At 40.0% G+C, this 20,149-nt stretch overlaps 1 protein-coding gene across 4 annotated transcripts in view; it reads left to right on the forward strand.

Annotated features, from left to right (window-relative positions):
• Positions 1-20,149, forward strand: part of abcc8 (ATP-binding cassette, sub-family C (CFTR/MRP), member 8) — a gene marked incomplete at its 5' end in the record, with an annotated part of 59,399 nt that overhangs the window by 26,715 nt on the left and 12,535 nt on the right. Inside the window, 18 exon segments of one of the 4 annotated variants that reach the window (XM_036212591.1) lie at positions 722-856; positions 929-1,091; positions 2,313-2,353; positions 2,508-2,653; positions 3,586-3,700; positions 4,749-4,919; positions 6,765-6,837; positions 6,910-7,015; positions 11,151-11,183; positions 12,688-12,729; positions 12,861-12,959; positions 14,106-14,190; positions 14,256-14,336; positions 15,718-15,855; positions 15,926-16,051; positions 16,127-16,223; positions 16,402-16,428; positions 18,680-18,927. In XM_036212591.1, the coding sequence (XP_036068484.1) occupies positions 722-856; positions 929-1,091; positions 2,313-2,353; positions 2,508-2,653; positions 3,586-3,700; positions 4,749-4,919; positions 6,765-6,837; positions 6,910-7,015; positions 11,151-11,183; positions 12,688-12,729; positions 12,861-12,959; positions 14,106-14,190; positions 14,256-14,336; positions 15,718-15,855; positions 15,926-16,051; positions 16,127-16,223; positions 16,402-16,428; positions 18,680-18,927 (1,926 nt within the window). 4 annotated transcript variants of the gene reach the window in all.

Consider the following 20,149-nt stretch of genomic DNA (forward strand, 5'->3'; position numbering starts at 1 on the left):
TCACAGTTTGCAAATTAAATATTTAATATTTGCTTTAAAAAAATATTTTTTCGTTTAAAAATTTTTCTTTTTTGCTTTCAAATAATGTTTTTGATTGCAAACTTTTTTTGCTTTCAAAAAAATATGTTTGCATTTGCAAACTTTTTTGCCTTCAAATATATTTTTGAGATTTCTGAGTGGTTTCTTTTTGCTTACAAAAATATTTTTTACATTTATAAACTTTTTTTTTGCTTTCAAAATAATATTTTTAGGTTTTCAAACTTTTTTTTTTACTTCCAACATTTTTTTTTTGCATTTGCAAACTCTCCTTTTTTTCTATCCAAAAATATTTTTATGTTTACAAACTTTTCTTTTTGCTTTCAACATATTTTTCTGGATTTGCAAACTTTTCGGTTTTGTTTGTGGCATAAATGCTTATAGATGTGCTGTGCCTCATCTCGCTTTCTCCCTATTAACGAAATATTTTATTGAAAGCAAAGTTTGCTAATTCATAGATATTTTTTTGAAACAAAAAAGTTTGAAAATGCAAAAATATTTTTTGAAATTAAAAAAAGTTTTTTAATAGCAAATATTAAGTATTTTCATTGGCAAATTATAAGTTTAATTCTTAACACTTGAGACATTTTGTTTGGAGTTCAGAACATTTTTATCTCCAAAAGTGATTTTTTTGCTTGCATTATGGTGGCACAAGAATCACTCCATACTTCCCGTCTGTCTGCAGATCATCGTGGGGGTGATCCTGCTCTACTACCTCCTGGGAATCAGTGCCTTGATCGGAGCGACCGTCATCGCTGTGTTGGCACCGGTTCAGTATTTCGTGGCCACGAAACTGTCCCAGACTCAGAAGAGCACTCTGGTGAGCGGCGTTCACGTCTGACGGATGAGAGGAAGCTCAACTCACGTTAAAAGTGTTGGACTGTGATTTCAGGAATACTCCAGCGAGCGGCTGAAGAAGACCAACGAGCTTCTGCGCGGCATCAAGCTGCTGAAGCTGTACGCCTGGGAGAACATCTTCCGTGACAGTGTGGAGGAGACCAGAGGCAAAGAGCTCAGCAGCCTGAAGGCCTTCGCTCTGTACACGTCCATATCCAGTACGAAAAGCAGACACTGGAATAGAAAAATACAGATTTAATGAATCTGTCTTCATCACTTCCAGTAAACTACGGTATTATAAGGCGCAATCTTAATTAGGAGTCTATTTCTGTACTTAACACATAAACAATTCAAACCGTACTATAGGGTACAAAAAGAAAAGGTAATAGAAGCAAAATAGTTTAGTTAAACTTTATTCCACTATTTAAGAAACCCCTCTTATTATTTTTTAATCAATATTCTCCCACAAAATATCTTTGGTGTTTGAATTAAACAGTTGTAATTTGATAATCAAGCATGCCGGTTCCCTCAGAGTCCGTCTCATTGGTGGTTGTTCAGCAATGATGCACCAACACAACAGTTCCAGCAGATCTTTAGCTCAGGCGTCAACCATTCCTTCACATATGGGGGCGTAACTCGCCCGGTGCCTCCTCCCAGTAAAGGTGTTTCGTTTTACAGATTTTGGAACTCGGTACACACAAGACGCACCGGATTATTAGACGATTTTTGAGAAAAGTTTATTCTTTTAGGGTCCAATCAGAATTCTTCATTTGAAGTGGCATTCTTAGCGCAAGTATGTCTGGAACATTTTAAATCCGACCTTCCAAACGGAGGGATGAGAAGCTCTTTTCTTCCCGTTGGTGCGCTCTGAACCACAGATGTTTACATTTAAATGTAAGTAATGACTTTATGTTGTAGCATGAGCTTTTTAAGTTCTAAAACCGCTGTTATTATGAATATTCAAGGACTGGAAGCTCCGGACTAACGCTAGCGGACCGACGATTATTGATGACGTCATCGAACAAAAGTGACGTCCGAAATATGAGACACTATATTTTCATAACTCTCCTTTTGGAGGGCCAAATGAAGGGGAAGGGAAGAATTCAGATTGGGCCTAAATGCGCTTTATAGTGTGGAAAATATGGTATCTGTCAAAAAGTGGAGACAAAAATCCAGTCTGGGATCAAAAGATTAGGATTTAACTTTGATTCGTTTCTAATCTTAATTTTAAATCTTTTTTTTTTTCTTTAGGATACCATCATAACAGAAGGAATTTTATCTTCATAAAAAATTATCCAAAAACTTGGAATTATTTCATCTGTTCTTGACAGTATTAGGATAAAAACAATATTTATAGTTTTTGAGGTTGAATTCCTTTGTACTTCCTGGTTTTTTGTCTCTCCTGATCGCCTCACTTCCTGTTCTGTTTCTGCCTCCAGTCTTCATGAATGCCGCCATCCCCATAGCGGCCGTGCTGACGGTGAGTCTGCAGCTGCAGCTGCTCGTGCGTCTGCGCATGCTCCACGACCTCCGTCTGCGTGAGGGACAGAGAGCAGGCCGGGTCACTGGCCCGGGTCAGACCTGTCTCTCTGAGGGGGTTCTCAGACTAATCCGATCCCTCTGTGATCCTGCAGACGTTCGTGATGCACGTCCACATCTCCGAGGACGCCGACCTGTCTCCGGCCGTGGCCTTCGCCTCTTTGTCCCTCTTCCACATCCTGGTCACGCCCCTCTTCCTGCTGTCCAGCGTGGTGCGCTCCACTGTCAAAGCTCTCGTTAGGTGAGGAGAAAAATGTCTTTGCACCTGGAACAGAAGTCCCGACCTTCAGCTGCAGCAGAGCCGTCAGCCGGCGTATCGGATCATGCAGCTGACAGCTTTACATCTCTGACATTTAGCAGTCTGCTCTCTGACGTGATTTATTTCCGCCGTGAGCGCTTCAGGGACGAGTCGGCTCTGATTGGACCTCCTCGGTTCTGCTCAGACCTGTTTATTGTGAGCGATGTAATTGATGGAGGCGCGTTTTCATCCGAGCAGCTGATAAAACGACGGGAGGGAGACTCTGGTGGCATTTATGTGGAGAGCCGAAGCGTTATTATTAATTTTCCCTCAGAGGACGGCAGCAGGTCTGCGTCTCTTTAGAGACGCCGAGGCGTTGAACCAACAAACCGAAGGAACGCCGACGTCTGATTCCGTCTGATTTCATGAAAAATTCAGGAAAGGGAGTCAAACTCAAATTTTTATGCTTTTATAAGTTGTGTGAATCTCACTAAGACAGAAACATTTCATGGTTTGGATCATTTTTAATACAAAACGATAAAAGCCCCCCTAAGGGGTTTGAAATGCACTCAGCTGGTGGAGGTGAAGCATCTCTGAAGCTGCATCTGACATGTTTCCTGTCAGTCTGAGTGGACGCAGAAACAGGTCACGTGTGAACGCTCAGTGATCCTCCGAGATGACTATTTCTGGACGGATTTGACACCATTTCCTCATCGAGGAGCCAGAAAAAATCTGGATCAGAAAAGATTCTTGACAAGCGGCTGTGACAGAAGAAAACCTGCATCCTGCTGCACGGCCGGAAACTGAAGGATCATCCTGTCAGATTGATCCTTCATCAGTAATCTAATAGTCAGAATGATGCAGCTCCACCTGCAGTGAGAGGAACAGATGAGACAAACCCGTTTTTCTTACATCGTGTTTCCTTTGTGTTCCAGTGTCCAGAAGCTCAGCGAGTTTTTCTCCTGTGATGAGATTGGAGATGAGCACGAGCCCAAAGCCACGCTGACCTCTGGCTGCAGCAACCACAACCAGAACAAGTACCAGGCGGTGGTGAGGACACACGTCTGAGCGCTCGCCTCCACAAGTATCACCCCGACTGCTGCGTCTGCAGGTCTTGATTTGTGCGCGCGTAATTCTTGATTTTTAACTCATACGTTTTGTACATAAGTACAATAATTACGAAATTCAAAAAAATACAATTTACATGAGCACAAATTAAAATCACAACAGCTTGAAACTAACTATACGCACAAATCTTCAATGATTTATGACAAAACCACATTTACGCACAAATCTGAGGTGAAACTCCAAGATTCATCAGTGAGTGATGCGTTTAAATGCTGCTAGAATGCTGGTTTTCTTATCAAATCAAACTTCATTTATAAAAGTTCTCCTACTTTGCGCAACTTAAAGCGCTTTACATTAAAAAACATACACATTAAAAACCCAATCCCCCCCTCAAGCCCCTAAAGCTGAGTGTCATCAGCGTAGCTGTGAAAGTCTCTTGATGACATCATCAAGAGGCAAGATGGATAAACTATCAGCCGCTTTGAACATAGATTCTAATTATCTTAAAAACTTAGATTAATTATCAGGGATATTAGTTTAAGAAAGTGGGAAAATGTCAAGTTTCACCAGATATTATTCACAATCTAAGTTCAAAGTGGCTGAAAAGAAAACTCTGATGACCCAGCATTCTAGCAGCATTTAAACGCATCACTCACTGATGAATCTTGGAGAAGTAAAAAGAGTCTCACCTCAGATTTGTGCGTAAATGTGGTTTTGTGTGTGCGTAACAAGTGATTCATGTGTAATTCAGTTTCAAACTGTCGTAATTTTAATTTGTGCATGTGTAAATTGTATTTGGTTAAATTTGGACATATTTGCACTTAGGCACAAAAATGTAACGTAGGAGTTACAAATCAAGAATTCCACGCGTACAATTCGTGGTGATACTTATTTCTTTCCTCAGCCTCCACCTGTCTGCTTCTGCTTTAATGTCTCTCCTTCCACCTGACCGTCCTCCTCCTCCTCCTCCTCCTCCTCCTCCTCCTCCTCCTCCTCCTCCTCCTCTGGATGTCATACCTCCCTCCTGTAGTCCTCCTCTGAAAGTCTCCCTTCGTCCTCCTTTCTGTCCCGCTGCCTGCAGCCCCTGAAGGTGGTGAACAGGAAGCGCCCGGCGAGGGACGACTGGAACAACTTCAGCTCTCGGGGGGACCAGGAGGCCGACGGGGTCTCCCAGGACCTGGACCAGGACATCTGTATAAAGGTGACCCGCAGAAGTCCGCAGCTCATCCATCATTTGGTTTCACACGAGTCACTGTGGTCCTTCTGCTCCTGATCTTTGGTAAAAACCAACAGGGATTTCTGCAGATTTTATTCTGAAGGGAGAAGAGTGCAGCAGAATGTCGGATACAAATAAATGAAGGAAAAATGTTTGTTTTCAAACTTTTGCTGATTTTTCTTCAAAGAAAAACGTGAACCTTAAATGTAACTCTGTTCCTGATTCAGAGCAGGGGTGCCCGAACTACGGCCCGGGGGCCGGATCTGGCCCTCCTCCACGTTTGGCCCAGCCCCCCAAACTGTTTTGGCTAAATTAGTCATTTTCCTAGTTTTTTAGGCTAATTCGGAGCTTAGCTAATATTTCAGCTACATGCTAGCTGTTTTGGCTAATTTAGGCTTTTTCAATTTTTTAGGCTAATTTAGAGTTTAGCTGATATTTTAGCTTTATGGTAGGTTCGTTTTGACTAAATTAGACATTTTTCCAGTTTTTTAGGCTAATTTGGCATTTAGCTAAGCTAGCTGTTTTGGTTAAACTAGACATTCTTCCTGATTTTTTTAAGGCTAATTTGGGATTTAGCCTTTATTTCAGCGACATGCTAGCTGTTTTGGCTAATTTAGGCTTTTTTATGTTTTTTTTGGCCAATTTAGAGTTTAGCTGATATTTTAGCTCTATGGTAGGTTTGTTTTGACTAAATTAAACATTTTCCCATTTTTTTAGTCTAACTTGGAGCTTAGCTAATATTTCAGGTACATGCTAGCTGTTTTGGCTAATTTAGGCTTTTTTCAATTTTTTAGGCTAATTTAGAGTTTAGCTAATATTATAGCTTTATGCTAACGGTTTTGACTAAATTAGACATTTTCCCAGTTTTTTTGGCTAATTTGGAGCTTAGCTAAATTCAGCGACATGCTAGCAGTTTTGGCTAATTTAGGATTTTTTTCTTTTTTTTTTTTTGGCCAATTTAGAGTTTAGCTGATATTTTAGCTTTATGGTAGGTTTGTTTTGACTAAATTAAACATTTTCCAGCTTTTTAGGCTAATTTGGCATTTAGCTAATATTTCAGCTACATGCTAGCTGTTTTGGTTAAACTAGACATTTTTCCTGATTTTTAGGGTAATTTGGAGTTTAGCTTACATTTTAGCTTTATGCTAGCTGTTTTGGCTCAATTAGACATTTTTTCCAGTTTTTTGTGGCTAATTTGGGATTTAGCCTGTATTTCAGCTACATGTTAGCTGTTTTGGCTAATTTTGAATTGTTTTAGTTTTATCAGCTAACTTGGCACTTCGCTAATATTTTAGCTAGTTATCGGCTTCAGCGTTTCCAGCTATCAATTTAAGCATCCTCAGCTATTAATCTATTGCAGGTAATGTTATATATCTAGTTTTTAAAATGTTTTTTTTTCTATGAAGATTACAGAAATTAATTATTTAAGATTCGGCTATGTGTGGCATAAATCTTTACGTTTAGGCTGTGATTGTTACACTTTTTCTGTTAGCCTACAAACCGACCCCGACCCCCCATCAGAGAAGAAAACAGTTATGTGGCTCTAAAAAGAAAAAGTTTGAGGACCCCTGCTTTAGAGTCTTGTTGGCGTGAATCTGATTCACATCTGAGATGAAACTTTGATGAGTTCACCTCTGAAGGCTCTTTCTCAGTTCTGTTGAATCAGCATTTTTCCCTGCAGCTGCAGAGATTTTTTGCTTGAATGGTTTCTCACCAGCTCTGTTTCTCTTAGTCACTGTGTGTCACTAAGTGTTACAGAGATGACCAATGCGTGCCCCCCCCTCCCCGTACCAGAGATGATGGAGGCTGTTTTCTGCTTTCTGTCATCAGATAACTGCTGGTTATTTCACCTGGACCGACGGACCGGCGACTCTTTCCAATGTGGACATCAAGGTTCCCTTCGGTGAGCACGGCAGAGTCGGGAAATGTTTCTGTGTTTCTGGGACTTACGGCGCTGTTGTCCCCCCTCCCTCAGGTAAGCTGACCATGATCGTGGGACAGGTGGGCTGCGGGAAGTCCTCTCTGCTGCTGGCGGCTCTGGGGGAGATGCAGAGAGTGTCTGGGACGGTCACCTGGAACAGGTCGGTGTCCTCCTTCAGCTCTTCTCTGTTGGAGTTTGCTGAGTTTAAATTTTTCATTCACACTCAGGTGTTCTCTGTTTGGAGAGTTTAATGTGAACATTTCTGCTCTGAACTGTGTCAAGCCCCTTTGTAATTGGGTTGGGGGGGGTGATTTATGTTTCTTGGTTTCTGTTTAGCTTCAGCGCAGCAGCTTTACACACTGCAGTAAAGATGTAGAGAAGCTGATGCAGCATCTTCAGCGTCTGTGGTTGGATCCCAGAGGCTGAGCTCCAGAGATGCAGGACAGATTCAAACATCACGCAGCTCTCCACACTCAGGGCTTCATGAAAGAGATTCGACAGAAGCTTCAGGTTAACTGAAAGTCTGCATTGAGTTTCCCAAAAACACATGAAGGAGCCAAGACTACGAGAAATATGATTCTGTGGTCTGATGACAACAACATCAAATTCTTTGGTGTTTATAGGCAGTACATGTAGCAAAAACCAGGAACTGTTCATCATCTTTCACTGTTCGTCGCTGCTGCGCAGACACTGCTTCATAATTGCTGCTGCGCAGACACTGCTTCACAGATGTTTACGTGCAAATGCTGCTTTATAGCTGCTGCAACGTTGCTGTTATGCAGATGTTGCTATGCAGGCTTAGCTGCAGAGTTGCTGCTGCGCAGACGCTGGTTCAAAGAGGCGGCTGCACAATCACCGTTGTGCAGATGCTGCTTCATATATGCTGCTGCAAGGTCTCTGTAGCGCAGATGTCTCTCTGGAGTTGCCGCTCCAAAGACGCCGCAATGCAGACGCCGCTGCATGATTCATTTAGATGTGTTGATCTGGGAGTTTGTGTTTCAGGATTAAACTGAAATCAATCAGACAAAACGTGGTTTGCTTGATTTACTTCTGAGATTTACTCACATTTACTCCAGAATCAGGTTTTTTTTTTCCTGAATCAGGTTTTTTGGAAACGAGGGTCTTAGCCTATTGTATTTCGTCTGTTTAGTTTTTAGCTGTTGTTTATTTTTTACAACTGACCTTCTGCTTCTGTAAAATTACTGTCGTGAAGCCAAACGAGGCTATTTTTTGTGATATTGGGCTATATAAAAAAAGGGAATTGAATTGAATTACAGCAGAGCTGATGGGGGGGCATTAAAGGAAACTGCAGCTTTCTGACTCCTGATGATTTTAAAGTCAAAACTAAAACAGAACATTTATTATTGTTCCTCCAGTTCTGCTGCTTCCTCGGTTGTTTCCGCTCTAAACTGTGTTTGTCATCGTCGCTCGTCTGCTTCGTTTCCACAAAATGACACCAAGCGGATCTGGGATTTCTCTCTGGGGAAGGACGTTCTTTGGAGGCCAGTTCAGGTTCAGGTTCACATCGCTGTGGAGCTTCAGAACGACTGCTGGAACAGCCCATCAGATTAGGCAGTGGTGACTCCTCACTGTCGCTGCTGCATGTCTGAAACGCAGCATTTATGGTGCAGCATCAGTGAAGCGTGCTTTAGGTGTAAAAGCCTGAAGATAAGGAAGTCTTATCACTACTGCTGCTGCTGATGCTCTCAGGACAGGAAACACCGAGCAGACACGTTAGAGAGCTTTCACTCCCAGAACTCGATCAAAGTCCTCCACAGCAGACGGCATCAGTAAACAGCCACATTGCAGGAAATGCATGCTTCATATTTACTTCCTATGACTGCTCTACATAACATCTTCATTCTGAATCCAGAGCTCAGCTACACATAGTTTACCTGCTTTTCTTGAAATCTTTGGCGTTTGGACTCCAGCAAAGGACAGTAAATAAAAGAAAGTGTTCAGAAACTCCTCCCACTTTTCTAACTGATGGATTTCCTCAGGAGAAGCTGCAGGTTGAGCTGAAGGAGGACTTTGAGGAAAAAATAATCAGACCTGAGATGCAGCAGTTTTGATAAAAGACAGTTTTCCTTTTCATTCAGGCGTTTGGCCACACTTTTCATCAGGATTTGTCTTTAGGACTGTTAGGAAACCAAACCAGGTTATAAACCTTTCAGCATCAATGCTGCGGTTTCAGCTCACTGTGAAACACATCATCCATTTACGCTCAAATGCATGTCGTGATCGCAGAAATGCAAAGGCGGCGTCACGTGACTCTCCTGCAGTTCACAAAAGCTGATGAAACAGCACAAAGGATCAGAGCACGCTCCAGTTTCTGCGTCACGTTTGGCCTGGAAGCAGAGAAACACAAAAGGGGGTTTGGAGCCAACGAGAAGAAAGAGACCGGACCTGCATGGAGGACAGCTCCGTCTCTGACTGCTTCACCGACAGACGAACTCTTTCTATCAGTGTTAACCGCTGAAAAGACCCCACTCCCCCATCAGTCCAGTCAGCTCCCGGTCATGCAAAACATCAGTAAACTGAATTAAAAAGCTGAACTCTGCATGCAGCCAGTCCCTCCTGCGGGAAGATCTCAGACGTTCTGGTGGTTCTGCTGCAGCTTCATGAAATCTAATCCAACAGAAACAGTAAAATCCTCATCGGTCACTCCTGCAAACAAAATAAAGACGGTTCTGTGGATGAAGGCTTTAAATGTGACCATATGGAGCTTTTAATGATCCCAAACATCCCAGAGGCTTTCAGGCTGATGAGTTTTTAGCTGAAAAACCTGCATATGTTTCTGAAGGCGGAGCTTTAACTGCTCAGCATGAGCTTCTCCCTGATCAAACCTGCAGTGACCTCTGACCTCCAGAGCTGAACACCTTTCCTGAGTTTGTTTATTCAATGAAGCCAAAATGAAAAAAAAAGTGATTATTTTTATATTTTTTTTACTGTTGTGTTGCATGGAGGGGTAGTGGTTCACTCTCATTTGGCAGCTGAAAATGCTAATGCTGATAGCTGAAAATAGTGAAATTGATAGCTGAAAATGCTGAAGGTGATAGCTGAAAACGCTGAAGTTGATATCTGAAACCACTGGAGTTGATAGCTGAAAGCACTGAAGTAGATGGCTGAAAACGCTGAATTAGATAGCTGAAAACACTGAAGTTGATATCTGAAAACACTGAAGTTGATATCTGAAAATGCTGAAGTTGATATCTGAAAACACTGAAGTTGATATCTGAAAATGCTGAAGTTGATATCTGAAAACACTGAAGTTGATAGCTGAAAAAGCTAAAGTTGATATCTGAAAACGCTGAAATTGTTAGCTGAAAACGCTGAAGTTGATATCTGAAAACGCTGAAGGTGATAGCTGATAATGCTGAAGCTGATAGCTGGCTAAAATATTAGCTAAATGCCAAATTAGCCTAAAAAAGTAAAAAAAAAAAAAAAAAAAAAAAAAACTTGGGTTGGCCAAGACAGCTAGCATGTAGCTGAAAAAATAGCTAAACATCAAAATAGCCTAAAATGCTGAATAAAGCCCAAATTAGCCAAAACAGATAACATGTAAATATTAGCTAAACTCCAAAACAGCCTAAAAAAATCTTAGTAAATATACCAAAAGAGTCCAAAAAGCTAGCAGAATGCCAATTTTTAAAATTTTAAAACCGTAACTTTTTAACATAATTATGAAAAATAAAAAGGCAGGAATATTATTCCAGAATAAAATAACTTAAACCTTTAATAATTTTCAATATTTTACTCTTCATACAAAAATATATTTTGTCAAAATTATAGAAGTTAGAAATGAGCACAAGATAACATCGTGTCATTAATAACAATAAAATGAAATGATCTGGAGGGCCGGATAGAATAACCCAAAGGGCCTTGACTTTGACACATGTTCTAAACTGTCCCTCAAGTGTGAATGTGTGTGTGTGCGGGGGGGGGGGGTAAGCCCCGCCTTCACTTTACTGTAGCTGGGATAAGCAAACCTTAAAAAGTTTCCCTGAGCGATTCATCTTCAGATTTCTGTCTGTCTCTTCTGAGATTTGATGGTTTTCCAGGTGATTCATGAACAATGTCTGTATAATGTGTTTATATTCTGGAGTGAAGGATGTCAGAGTGTATGTACTGTCAGTAATTTCCTCCGTCTGATTGCGGAGGGCTGCAGGGAGTCAGGTTGTAGCTCAGATGATGAACAAACACTCTACTGAGCACGAGCGAAGCCGCACTAACATGTTCAGTGTTTTTATTGACTCATTAACGAGGTGAAATCCTGTCTTTTTTTGTTTTTTTAGCTTTCCGAGTCCGGAGTCCCAAGGAGATGAGAGGTGAGACGAGAATCCACAGACACTCAACCCACACGAGTGACTCCAACCTGGAGATGAGAGCTCTTCCTCTTCCTCACATGACGAGAGGAAGACTCTGGACTGAGTCAGAACAACAGCAAACGCCGACGGGGCATGAAGTGAATCATTGTTTATCCGCTTCATTCCGGCTTTTATGGGTCAAACTACCGAAAAAACAAAAATAATTCAAATAGAAAATTTTTTAACAAGAACATTTACTGCTTTCTTTTTATATAAATAAGAAAATAACATATAACAAACAAACAAATAGCAGAACATTATTGTTCACATTTATGTTTCTGAAACAATTTAGTTTATTAAAACTACTTTTCCTCACAAATTGTATAGTTTTGTCAAAAAAAAGTTTTATTAACACATTAACAAACATTATTAATGTTTATAGGATGTTATTAAGACCTTTATAAGCTGAATAAGATGTATTAATTAACATATAAAGTGAGATCATTCTCTACAAAGACCATATTAGAAAACTACTTACAAGATTAAATGTTTTCACTAACTGTAAACATGGTATTAAGTGTTTGCAGCACCTGTTACAAAATTATTTCTAATTTCACTTCTACTGTAAAGATTTCATATTATTTTATTTTTTATTTCAGTTTTTCATTCTATGTTATTTTGGAGGAATTTATAATCAAAAATTGATAATAAAGATCATTTTAAGTACATTTGTTTACTACTAATGAAAACTCTCATCAACTTTATTTACACTTTAAAAATAAAAATAAAAATAGCTGTGATTTTTTTCTTCATTTTTTCCCAGAATTCCTTTTCTCAGAGGTTTGAATCGTGGATGTGATTTTCTGCTGGCGGTTCTGATGGATCAACAGCAGATTATTTTTATCTGATCGTCTGTAACCTGAAGCTTTCAGCTCAGATACCAAACCAAACATTTATGACCCATTTGGTGCTCCGTAGTTTTACTGACGGAACATTTTCACTTTGTTCTATTTTCGAACAGAACAGATATTTTGGAACCGCCGTTGTTCTGTGACGTTCTCACGCCTTCACGTGTGACAGGGATGGAGTTACCGCCACTTTAGACGCTCGTAAAACGAAACATCTGCGGAACTTTACAACTGCTTTCGGAATTCAACCAGACTCAATTCAGAACCTGAAGGGAAAAAGTTTCTTTCAAAATAAAATCAAACCAATCTTTATTTCCATTCAGGGAGGTTCTGGTTGAGGTTCTGGTTGTAGCTCCATGTGAGAACACGCGTGAGCTCAGCAACACGCTAATGGTTTTCAGAGACCGTGACCCGTCTGTCTGGGTGTTCAGTTACTCAGGCCTCAAATGCCGAGGATGGTCAGAGCTCCAGCAGCATTACCCCCCCAGCCAGCCAGCTGGTGATGCCGGGGGGGGGGCAAACCCCGCTGTTATTTTTGAGCCGTGTTTGTGCTGCTGACACGAGGCGAGTTCGGATCTCATTACAGACACGTGACCCGCGTGTTTTCCTCCCCGCAGCCCCACCGCCGACAGAGATGCAGCAGGTGACGGCGACATCAGGTGAGTTCAGGCATGCCCGTCTCCATGGCGACGCACCGCCTCTGACCCTCAACGACCTCACATTCACACGTCATCTCCCGTGATCTCCAAGCTTCTGTTTCCCGTTTGTGTTTTATGTTGTGGTCCGGCAGGAAGAGAGGGCCTGTGGCCTACGCTTCCCAGAAGCCCTGGCTGCTGAACGCCACCATAGTGGAGAACGTCACCTTTGAGATGCCCATGATCAAGTCCAGGTGAGCTCCTGGTTTCTCCAATCATAATGAAATGTTTTAAAATGACACAAAAGAGGAAGTTACATTAAAATATGAAATGTGTCAAATCTCCTGTTGCTCTAAAATGCAAAGAATTTCATTTTTTTAATATTAATTAATGATATTTATCCATCAAGGGACAGACATTTACTAATAAAAACAATAGTTTATGAATTTCTGTCAACAGTTTCTAACAGTATTTTTATTGTTTTAAATAAGAAAACACCTAATAGTTTTTGGAGTAAAAGGTTTTGATTTCTCTTAAATTCATAAAACATTTACATTTATCAGAAGGGTTTCTTCTATTTTACCACATTGAAATTTGGAAAAGTAAAAAATACCTAAAGAATTTCCACTTTTGATCATAAAAAGAAGTCATACCAGAAACCCAAGTATTTGACGATTCATTTTTTGTTCAATTTTTAATACCTACTTTCTCTTTTTTATTATTTCTTGATGTTTAATTTAACATTTTCAAAGTGCTGATAAATAAAAGAACAAGCCTGCAGTGTTCAGTGAAGGCTGTTAGTGTTTCCTCAGGAGCTTCTTCCACTTTCACACAAACAGGATCAGGTAAAGATCTTCAGAAGGAACAGGAAGTCTGCAGAGAAAACCAGGAAGTCCAATCGGATTTTGTAATATAAAAAACAACATTTGCAGATCTTTAGTTATAAATGTTTTAAAGTTATCACTAGATAAAGATGAAAGATTTTCTGAAGATTCAACTGTCTTTTTATAGCTTTTGATTCAACTTTTATATGTGGTTTTATTTAATTAATCAGTTTTCCCACGAGAAGAACTTTTATTCTGAAAATCTAAATTTGGGAAAACTGTATAATTTATGTTCTTTTATTTGTTTGTTTTTCTTTGATTTTTTTAAAGAAACTTTTTGCAGCCTTTGCTTTTTAAGTTTTTTTTAAGAAGCATTAATGTGTGCTTTTATTTTGTAGTTCTGCAGAGCAGAAAAGTGTTTAATAACGGATCATGTGGATACAGTTTTTGTAGTTGAAGTTAATGGTGTCCACATGACCCTGTTTTTCAAAATGTCCTCTCCATGGAAGCATTGTTGTGTTGGCAGCATGCTGCCCTGTAACTACGAGCATGTCTGTGACCTTCACCTGTCTGCAGGTACAAAGCCGTGATCGAGGCCTGCTCTCTGCAGCCCGACATCGACATCCTTCCACAGGGGGACCAAACGGAGATCGGGGAGCGGGTCAGTCTCACACTCGAGTCTGTTTCTCAGCCATCCTTTCCTTCCTCTGACGCTCTCGTCTGCAGGGCATCATCCTGTCCGGAGGTCAGAAGCAGAGGATCAGTGTGGCAAGGGCGCTGTACCAGCAGACCAACGTGGTGTTTCTGGTAACTCGGTCATTTTTAACGTCTGCAGGACTTTTATGAAGCAGAGAAATGATTTTTTTAAGGATACATTCTCTTAAATTAGCATACTTAATGGGTTTTGTTTCATTTTTTCTTCTAAGATAAAGGAATTCCTTCAAAATAAAATGCTTATATTTTCAGGAAATATTTCCCAGAATCCCTTTAGTTCAGGGTGTCAAACTCAATCTGACAAGGGGCCAAAATCCAAAATCCAAAACAAACCTTATAAGTCAGAAGAGGAGAAACTTTATTGAACACTCTTAAACTCCTTTTTAAAAACCATAACTTTATAACATAATTATAAACTAAATATATAGCATTACCTGCAATAATGCTAGTGTGAATGCTGTAAGCTGAATTTTAAAGATGCTGAAATTGATAGTTAAAAACGCTGAAGCGTATAGCGGAAATCACTAAAGTTAATAGCTGAAAATGCTGAAGCTGATTGGCAGCTAAAATATTACCTGAATGTCAAATCAGCTTAAAAAATAAAATAAAAAAAACTTAAATTAGCCAAAACAGCTAGCATGTATCTGAAATATTAGCTGAACTCCAAAATAGGCTAAAAAAATCTTAGTTAAGGCTAAAATAGTCCAAAAAGCTAACAGAATGAGCATTTTAAAACTTTAAATCTTAACTTTTTGACATAATTATGAATAATAAAAATGCCGGAATATTATTTCAGAATAAATCAACTTAAACCTTAAATAACTTTCTATGTTTTACTCTCCATAAAAATATATTTTGTCAAAATTATACAAGTTAGAAATGATAACATCGGGCCATTAATAACAATACAATAAAATAATCTGGAGGGCCGGATCCGGCCCCCGGGCCTTGACTTTGACACGTGCTCCAGATGTTTTTTAGAGTGAAAATTACAAACCCACTAAACACATTGAAAAGATCTACTTTTAAATAACTTTCAGAAATGATAAAACATCTTAAAATATGTCTTTTTTTATCAGTAATGCAAACTATTTTTTGTTTAATAATCTTAAACTTCGACTAAATTTCAGTGGATTCATAATGAAATAAAATAGTGTTGAGTTTCATTTTTATATTTATAAATATTCTAAAATATTCAGTGACTGTTAAATATATTTTAAAGCAAATAAAATTTTTGACATTTTAAAATCTGCAAGAAAAACATGAAATTATTTAATGAAAGATTTTTTGTTTGTTTAAGTTGACACTTTAGGTTTTTAAATATCTAAACTTTATTTTTATTGACACATAACACTAAAGACAGAGTCTTTTAATCCAAAAAAATGCTGCAGAATAAAAATGTTTTAATTAATAAATAAAACGTTTATTTATTGTTTCTCATGTTTTCTCAAATTCTCCCCATTTTTTGCTTTAGGACGACCCGTTTTCTGCTCTAGACATCCACCTGAGCGACCATCTGATGCAGGACGGCATCCTGAAGATGCTGAGGGAGGAGAAGAGGACGGTGGTTCTGGTCACACACAAACTTCAGTACCTGCCGCATGCAGACTGGGTGAGGCTCGGACGAACGCTGCGGCTGCGGAGCGTCTCGACGCGTTTTTTCATCTTCGTTTCTGTGTCAGATCATCGCCATGAAAGAAGGAACAATCCAGACGGAGGGGACGCTGAAGGACATCCAGAAGTCGGAACCGGAACTCTTCGAGCAGTGGAAGACGCTGATGCACAGGCAGGACCAGGAGTTCCAGACGGTGAGACCAAGCATCAGCTTTTAACAGAAGGTTTCCAAGATGTCCCGCTCACGCCATCCGAGCGTTTGTTTTCAGGAGACGGTGGCGCAGACCATGACGGATCTGGAGAGGAAAAACCTGCGGAGGGCCATGTACTCCAGAGAGGCGGCCAAAACGGAGGACGACGAGGAAGGTGAGTCGGGACGTCACATGCTGCGTTTGCTGAGCAGCATCTCGCGGTCCAGACGTTTTCTGCTTCTGTTCTCCTCGTCTGACGAAGAAGCTCAAACTCTCCGACGCCTCTTCACCTGCTGTGTGTTGTCTCCCATGTGTTGTCTTCACTCCGGGGGGGGACTGTGCGACGGCATCAGGGGCCGCCCTGCTGCTCCATCCAACAGGTGTGGTCAAAGCGTGTTTGGCTGCTAGACAGACTCAGATGTGTGAGCTTCCTGCTTCAGACGGCGCCTCCTTTTCCCCAAACGGCAGCAGCTTCACATCCGCCGCCGCTTTGCTCCGCCTCCAGCATGGCCGGTCCTCCAGACGCCCCTCAGCCTCGCTTTCTGCATGAAGCGTTCAGTCTTTACTCTGACATGACAGGTCAGAGGTCATGCTCTTTAGCGCCCCCTTGCTTCCTCTGCCTGCTCTTAGTGAAGCATCCTCCCTCTGGGTGTGTCTTTTGGTGGAACGTTTGGAGTTTGAGGTCAAACAGGCGAGGAAGAGAAGCTGTGAAGGTGAACAGGAAACAGGAAGAGGAGAAAAAAGTTTCTGACAGAATCAGTCAGGTGTGTTTCTGCAGGTTTATACGGAGGTCCTGAAGTGGAAAAACATGAACTCCTTTAGACCAGTTAAGAAAATGAAAGAGATACTTTTAACAAGGTTTGGATCGGAACTTCCAAACGCAAGACGAGCAAGAAAACAAACACGTGTAGCTGCAAATTTATTAAAAATGCTGAATACATTTATTTTAATTGCTGAAAAGTGTCATGAACATTCTGAAAGTTTGAAACCAAAGTGCACAAAGAATTTAAAGAATTTCATTAAAAAATCACAATGTTGCTATAATAGTAACTTAACTCCAAATTAGCTCAAAAAAACCTCATTAAATGCCAACTTAGCTGAAAAGGCTAGCACGTTGCTAAAATACTAGATTAATTTAGAATTGGCTCTTTAACCCTAAATAAATGCCAAATAAGCCAAAAAAAAGCTGGAACGTTGCTAAAATACTAGTTTAACTCAAACTTTGCCTTAAAAACCTGAGTAGCTTTAATCTCCTTAACATGCTGATTGTTTTTATATCAAACTTGCATAATTTTCAGAAGAACTATGTGAAAAAAAACGCAAAAATTGGGTAAGTAAAAGTAAAAGCATGAATGTTTTGAACATTCTGAATGTTTTTCATTTGATAAATTGCATAGATTTAAAAGAAAATTCTATTAATTTTCAATGAGGCTGAAAAATCGCATAAATTGTGTAAAATCTTAAAAAACGTAAAATGTACGAATACCAAAAGCAAACAACAAGCAGGAACTTCCTTAACGAGCTAAACGTTTTTAAACCAAGAAATTGCTGAAAACGTGATGGAGTTTTAGTAAAAAAACCGTGGAAGAATAAAGAAGGAAAAATAAAGAGAAACAGAATCACTTTAGTGTGATTGCTTAAAAAGCATTCACACAATGAAAAAGACTATCAGAAGCCAGAATTTGCACCACAATTAGCATTCAGGAATGTTTTCTAATAAGTAATTTTTTCATTTGATTTTTTCTGAGCCATCAAAAATCAAGGGTTCTAAAGTATTTTAGAAATAAACTGTAAAGGTTTAAGAAATTCAGAATCTGATGGAGCAGAAACACTTCCATAAGTCATTTATTGGGTTAATTAAGGAGCAGCTTGAAGTGAATGAAAAGCAAGATTGAAAATAAATAGAAAAGTTGAAAAAATAATATTGAAAACTTAAAAAAAATATTAAACATTTGGAAAAAAAGTACATTTGAAACTTGAATAGAAAAACTAAAACTGTAATCAGTTTTAAAAATTAATGTTTATTTATACTTTCAACTTTTCCCTTTATCCTTTCTCCCTCTTTGCTTTCTTTTCTCTGTTTTCAGTTTTAATTCAGAGTTTTCTAGTTTTCGCAGCTGAGCTGATCCTAATTTTAATGGGGGCAGAGCTTTGAGCTCATTGGCTACTTGATGGTGAAGGTCAAAAAGCATCAGGACTGTCGAGCGACCTTTTTTTATTACACTTTGGTTTCTGGACGTTAATTTGAATTTCCAAAACGTCTTTTTTTCTTTATTATTTATTTTGCTTCTTTCACTGTAAACTTTAATCTGATTTTGTGTTGATGTGATTTGCACTTCTGGGCCACCGTAGTTTTATTCCAATGAAGCTTCTAGACTTGACAGGAAAAGAGCCGCAGAACGACTCGATTACAGAAATGCATCATTTCATCAAAGGGAAATGAAAATATGAAAATTACTCGTTAATTATTGAGTCNNNGGGGGTGAAGACAGTCAAATAATAAATGCAGGTGAATAAATGTGAGGTTCAGTTTTAGTAAAACATCCATTTGATCTGTAAAGATTTCGTTTTCCGGAGCAGCAGAAGTGTCTCAATCCTGACGCACAGAGACTCCCTCTTTCTCGTCGGCAGAAGACTCCGTGGAGAGCGAGGACGACGACAACCTGTCCCAGGTGATGCGTCAGCGAGCCACCATCCCCTGGCGCTCCTGCGGCGCCTACCTGTCCTCGGCCGGGCTGCTGCTGCTGTCGCTGCTGCTGCTCTCACAGCTGCTCAAACACTCGCTCATGGTCGCCATCGACTACTGGCTGGCCCGCTGGACCTCCCACGTCATCTCGGCCAAGGCGGACGGCTCGCCTCGCAACTGCTCTGCGGCTCAGGTGAGCGGCTGGATGATTCTCGGCTTCTGGGTCACATTTCAGCCTCGTTCAACATGCAAACGCTTCCAGGTGTGAGGATGGGGAGTCTGGTCACGTTCACACTGATGAAGTCATGCAGCAGCTCTTCACATCTCACAGCAGAACTCCAGAACTCTATTATTATTTTATTATTGATTCAGACCTGAACCTGAACCTTAGAGCATCCATAGAAAGTCAAAGACAACAAAAAAGATTACAATTATTCTGAGGTGCAGGAGGAGGAGCTTCTTTAGATCCTTTTAGCGGCAGACATCAGAGACTGGAGCTCAGAGATGTGGTGGGAAAGCCAGCTGTGGGTTTTCAGGTGGAGGTGCTGGCCGTCACACCTGCAGAGGAAACCAGAGTAGAAAATATTAGATATATTTTTAATTTAGCTATTTTGGACAATATTAATGGAAATGTCAAATCTATCCCCAATTTTTCTGTTTAGCCTCGTTTCCACTGAGCGGTCCGGTCCGGTCCGGTTCGGTATTTTGAGCATTTCCATTGTTAAATAGACCCATGAGACAGTTGCGACCCGTACCTCTGTCGTAGGTCCATAGAAAAATAGAACCGAACGGTTGGGGTGGAGTCGCCTTAGCCACCTGCTGATTGGCTAAAAGTGATGACGACATTAGAAAGGACCTGTATAGCGCTAAGCTAGCTATTCTGTTTTCCTGGTTATGGCGGAATTCTTCAATAATTCAATAGAGGGGACATGCAGGTTTTTTATTACTGTCCAAGATAGAGAGACGCCATATTGGAATGGTATAGAAACAATGAAACATGTTTAGCAGAAATAGTCAAATGACCATAAAATGAAATGAAATGAATAAATGAAAATGAAAAATGCTTAAAAAACTCTGATCTTCTGAAAAATAACCGGTGTGGTGCCGAGGTATGTTCCCCCAGCCAGAATGTGTGTTCCCAGTCTCAGAAATTGATGATTTATTTTGTTTTATGACACAGAAGGTGGATGATTATAACATATAACCTTATTCTGAGGCTTTTGTGAGTTTACTGTCATGTTTGATTTTTATTTTTACCACAAACTCTACCTTAAATATGGGTTCTACCTGCCAGAATCTGTACCCCCCACAATAATTTGCAGTAGAAACAACAACTATTTAATAATTGTCCATTGAAACATGCTCCCATCACAAAGGAACTTTCATAAATCCTGTTTGTTATCCTAAATTACTCA

This window comes from Oryzias melastigma, linkage group LG6 (assembly GCF_002922805.2).
Source record: "Oryzias melastigma strain HK-1 linkage group LG6, ASM292280v2, whole genome shotgun sequence".
Classification (NCBI taxonomy): Eukaryota; Metazoa; Chordata; class Actinopteri; order Beloniformes; family Adrianichthyidae; genus Oryzias; species Oryzias melastigma.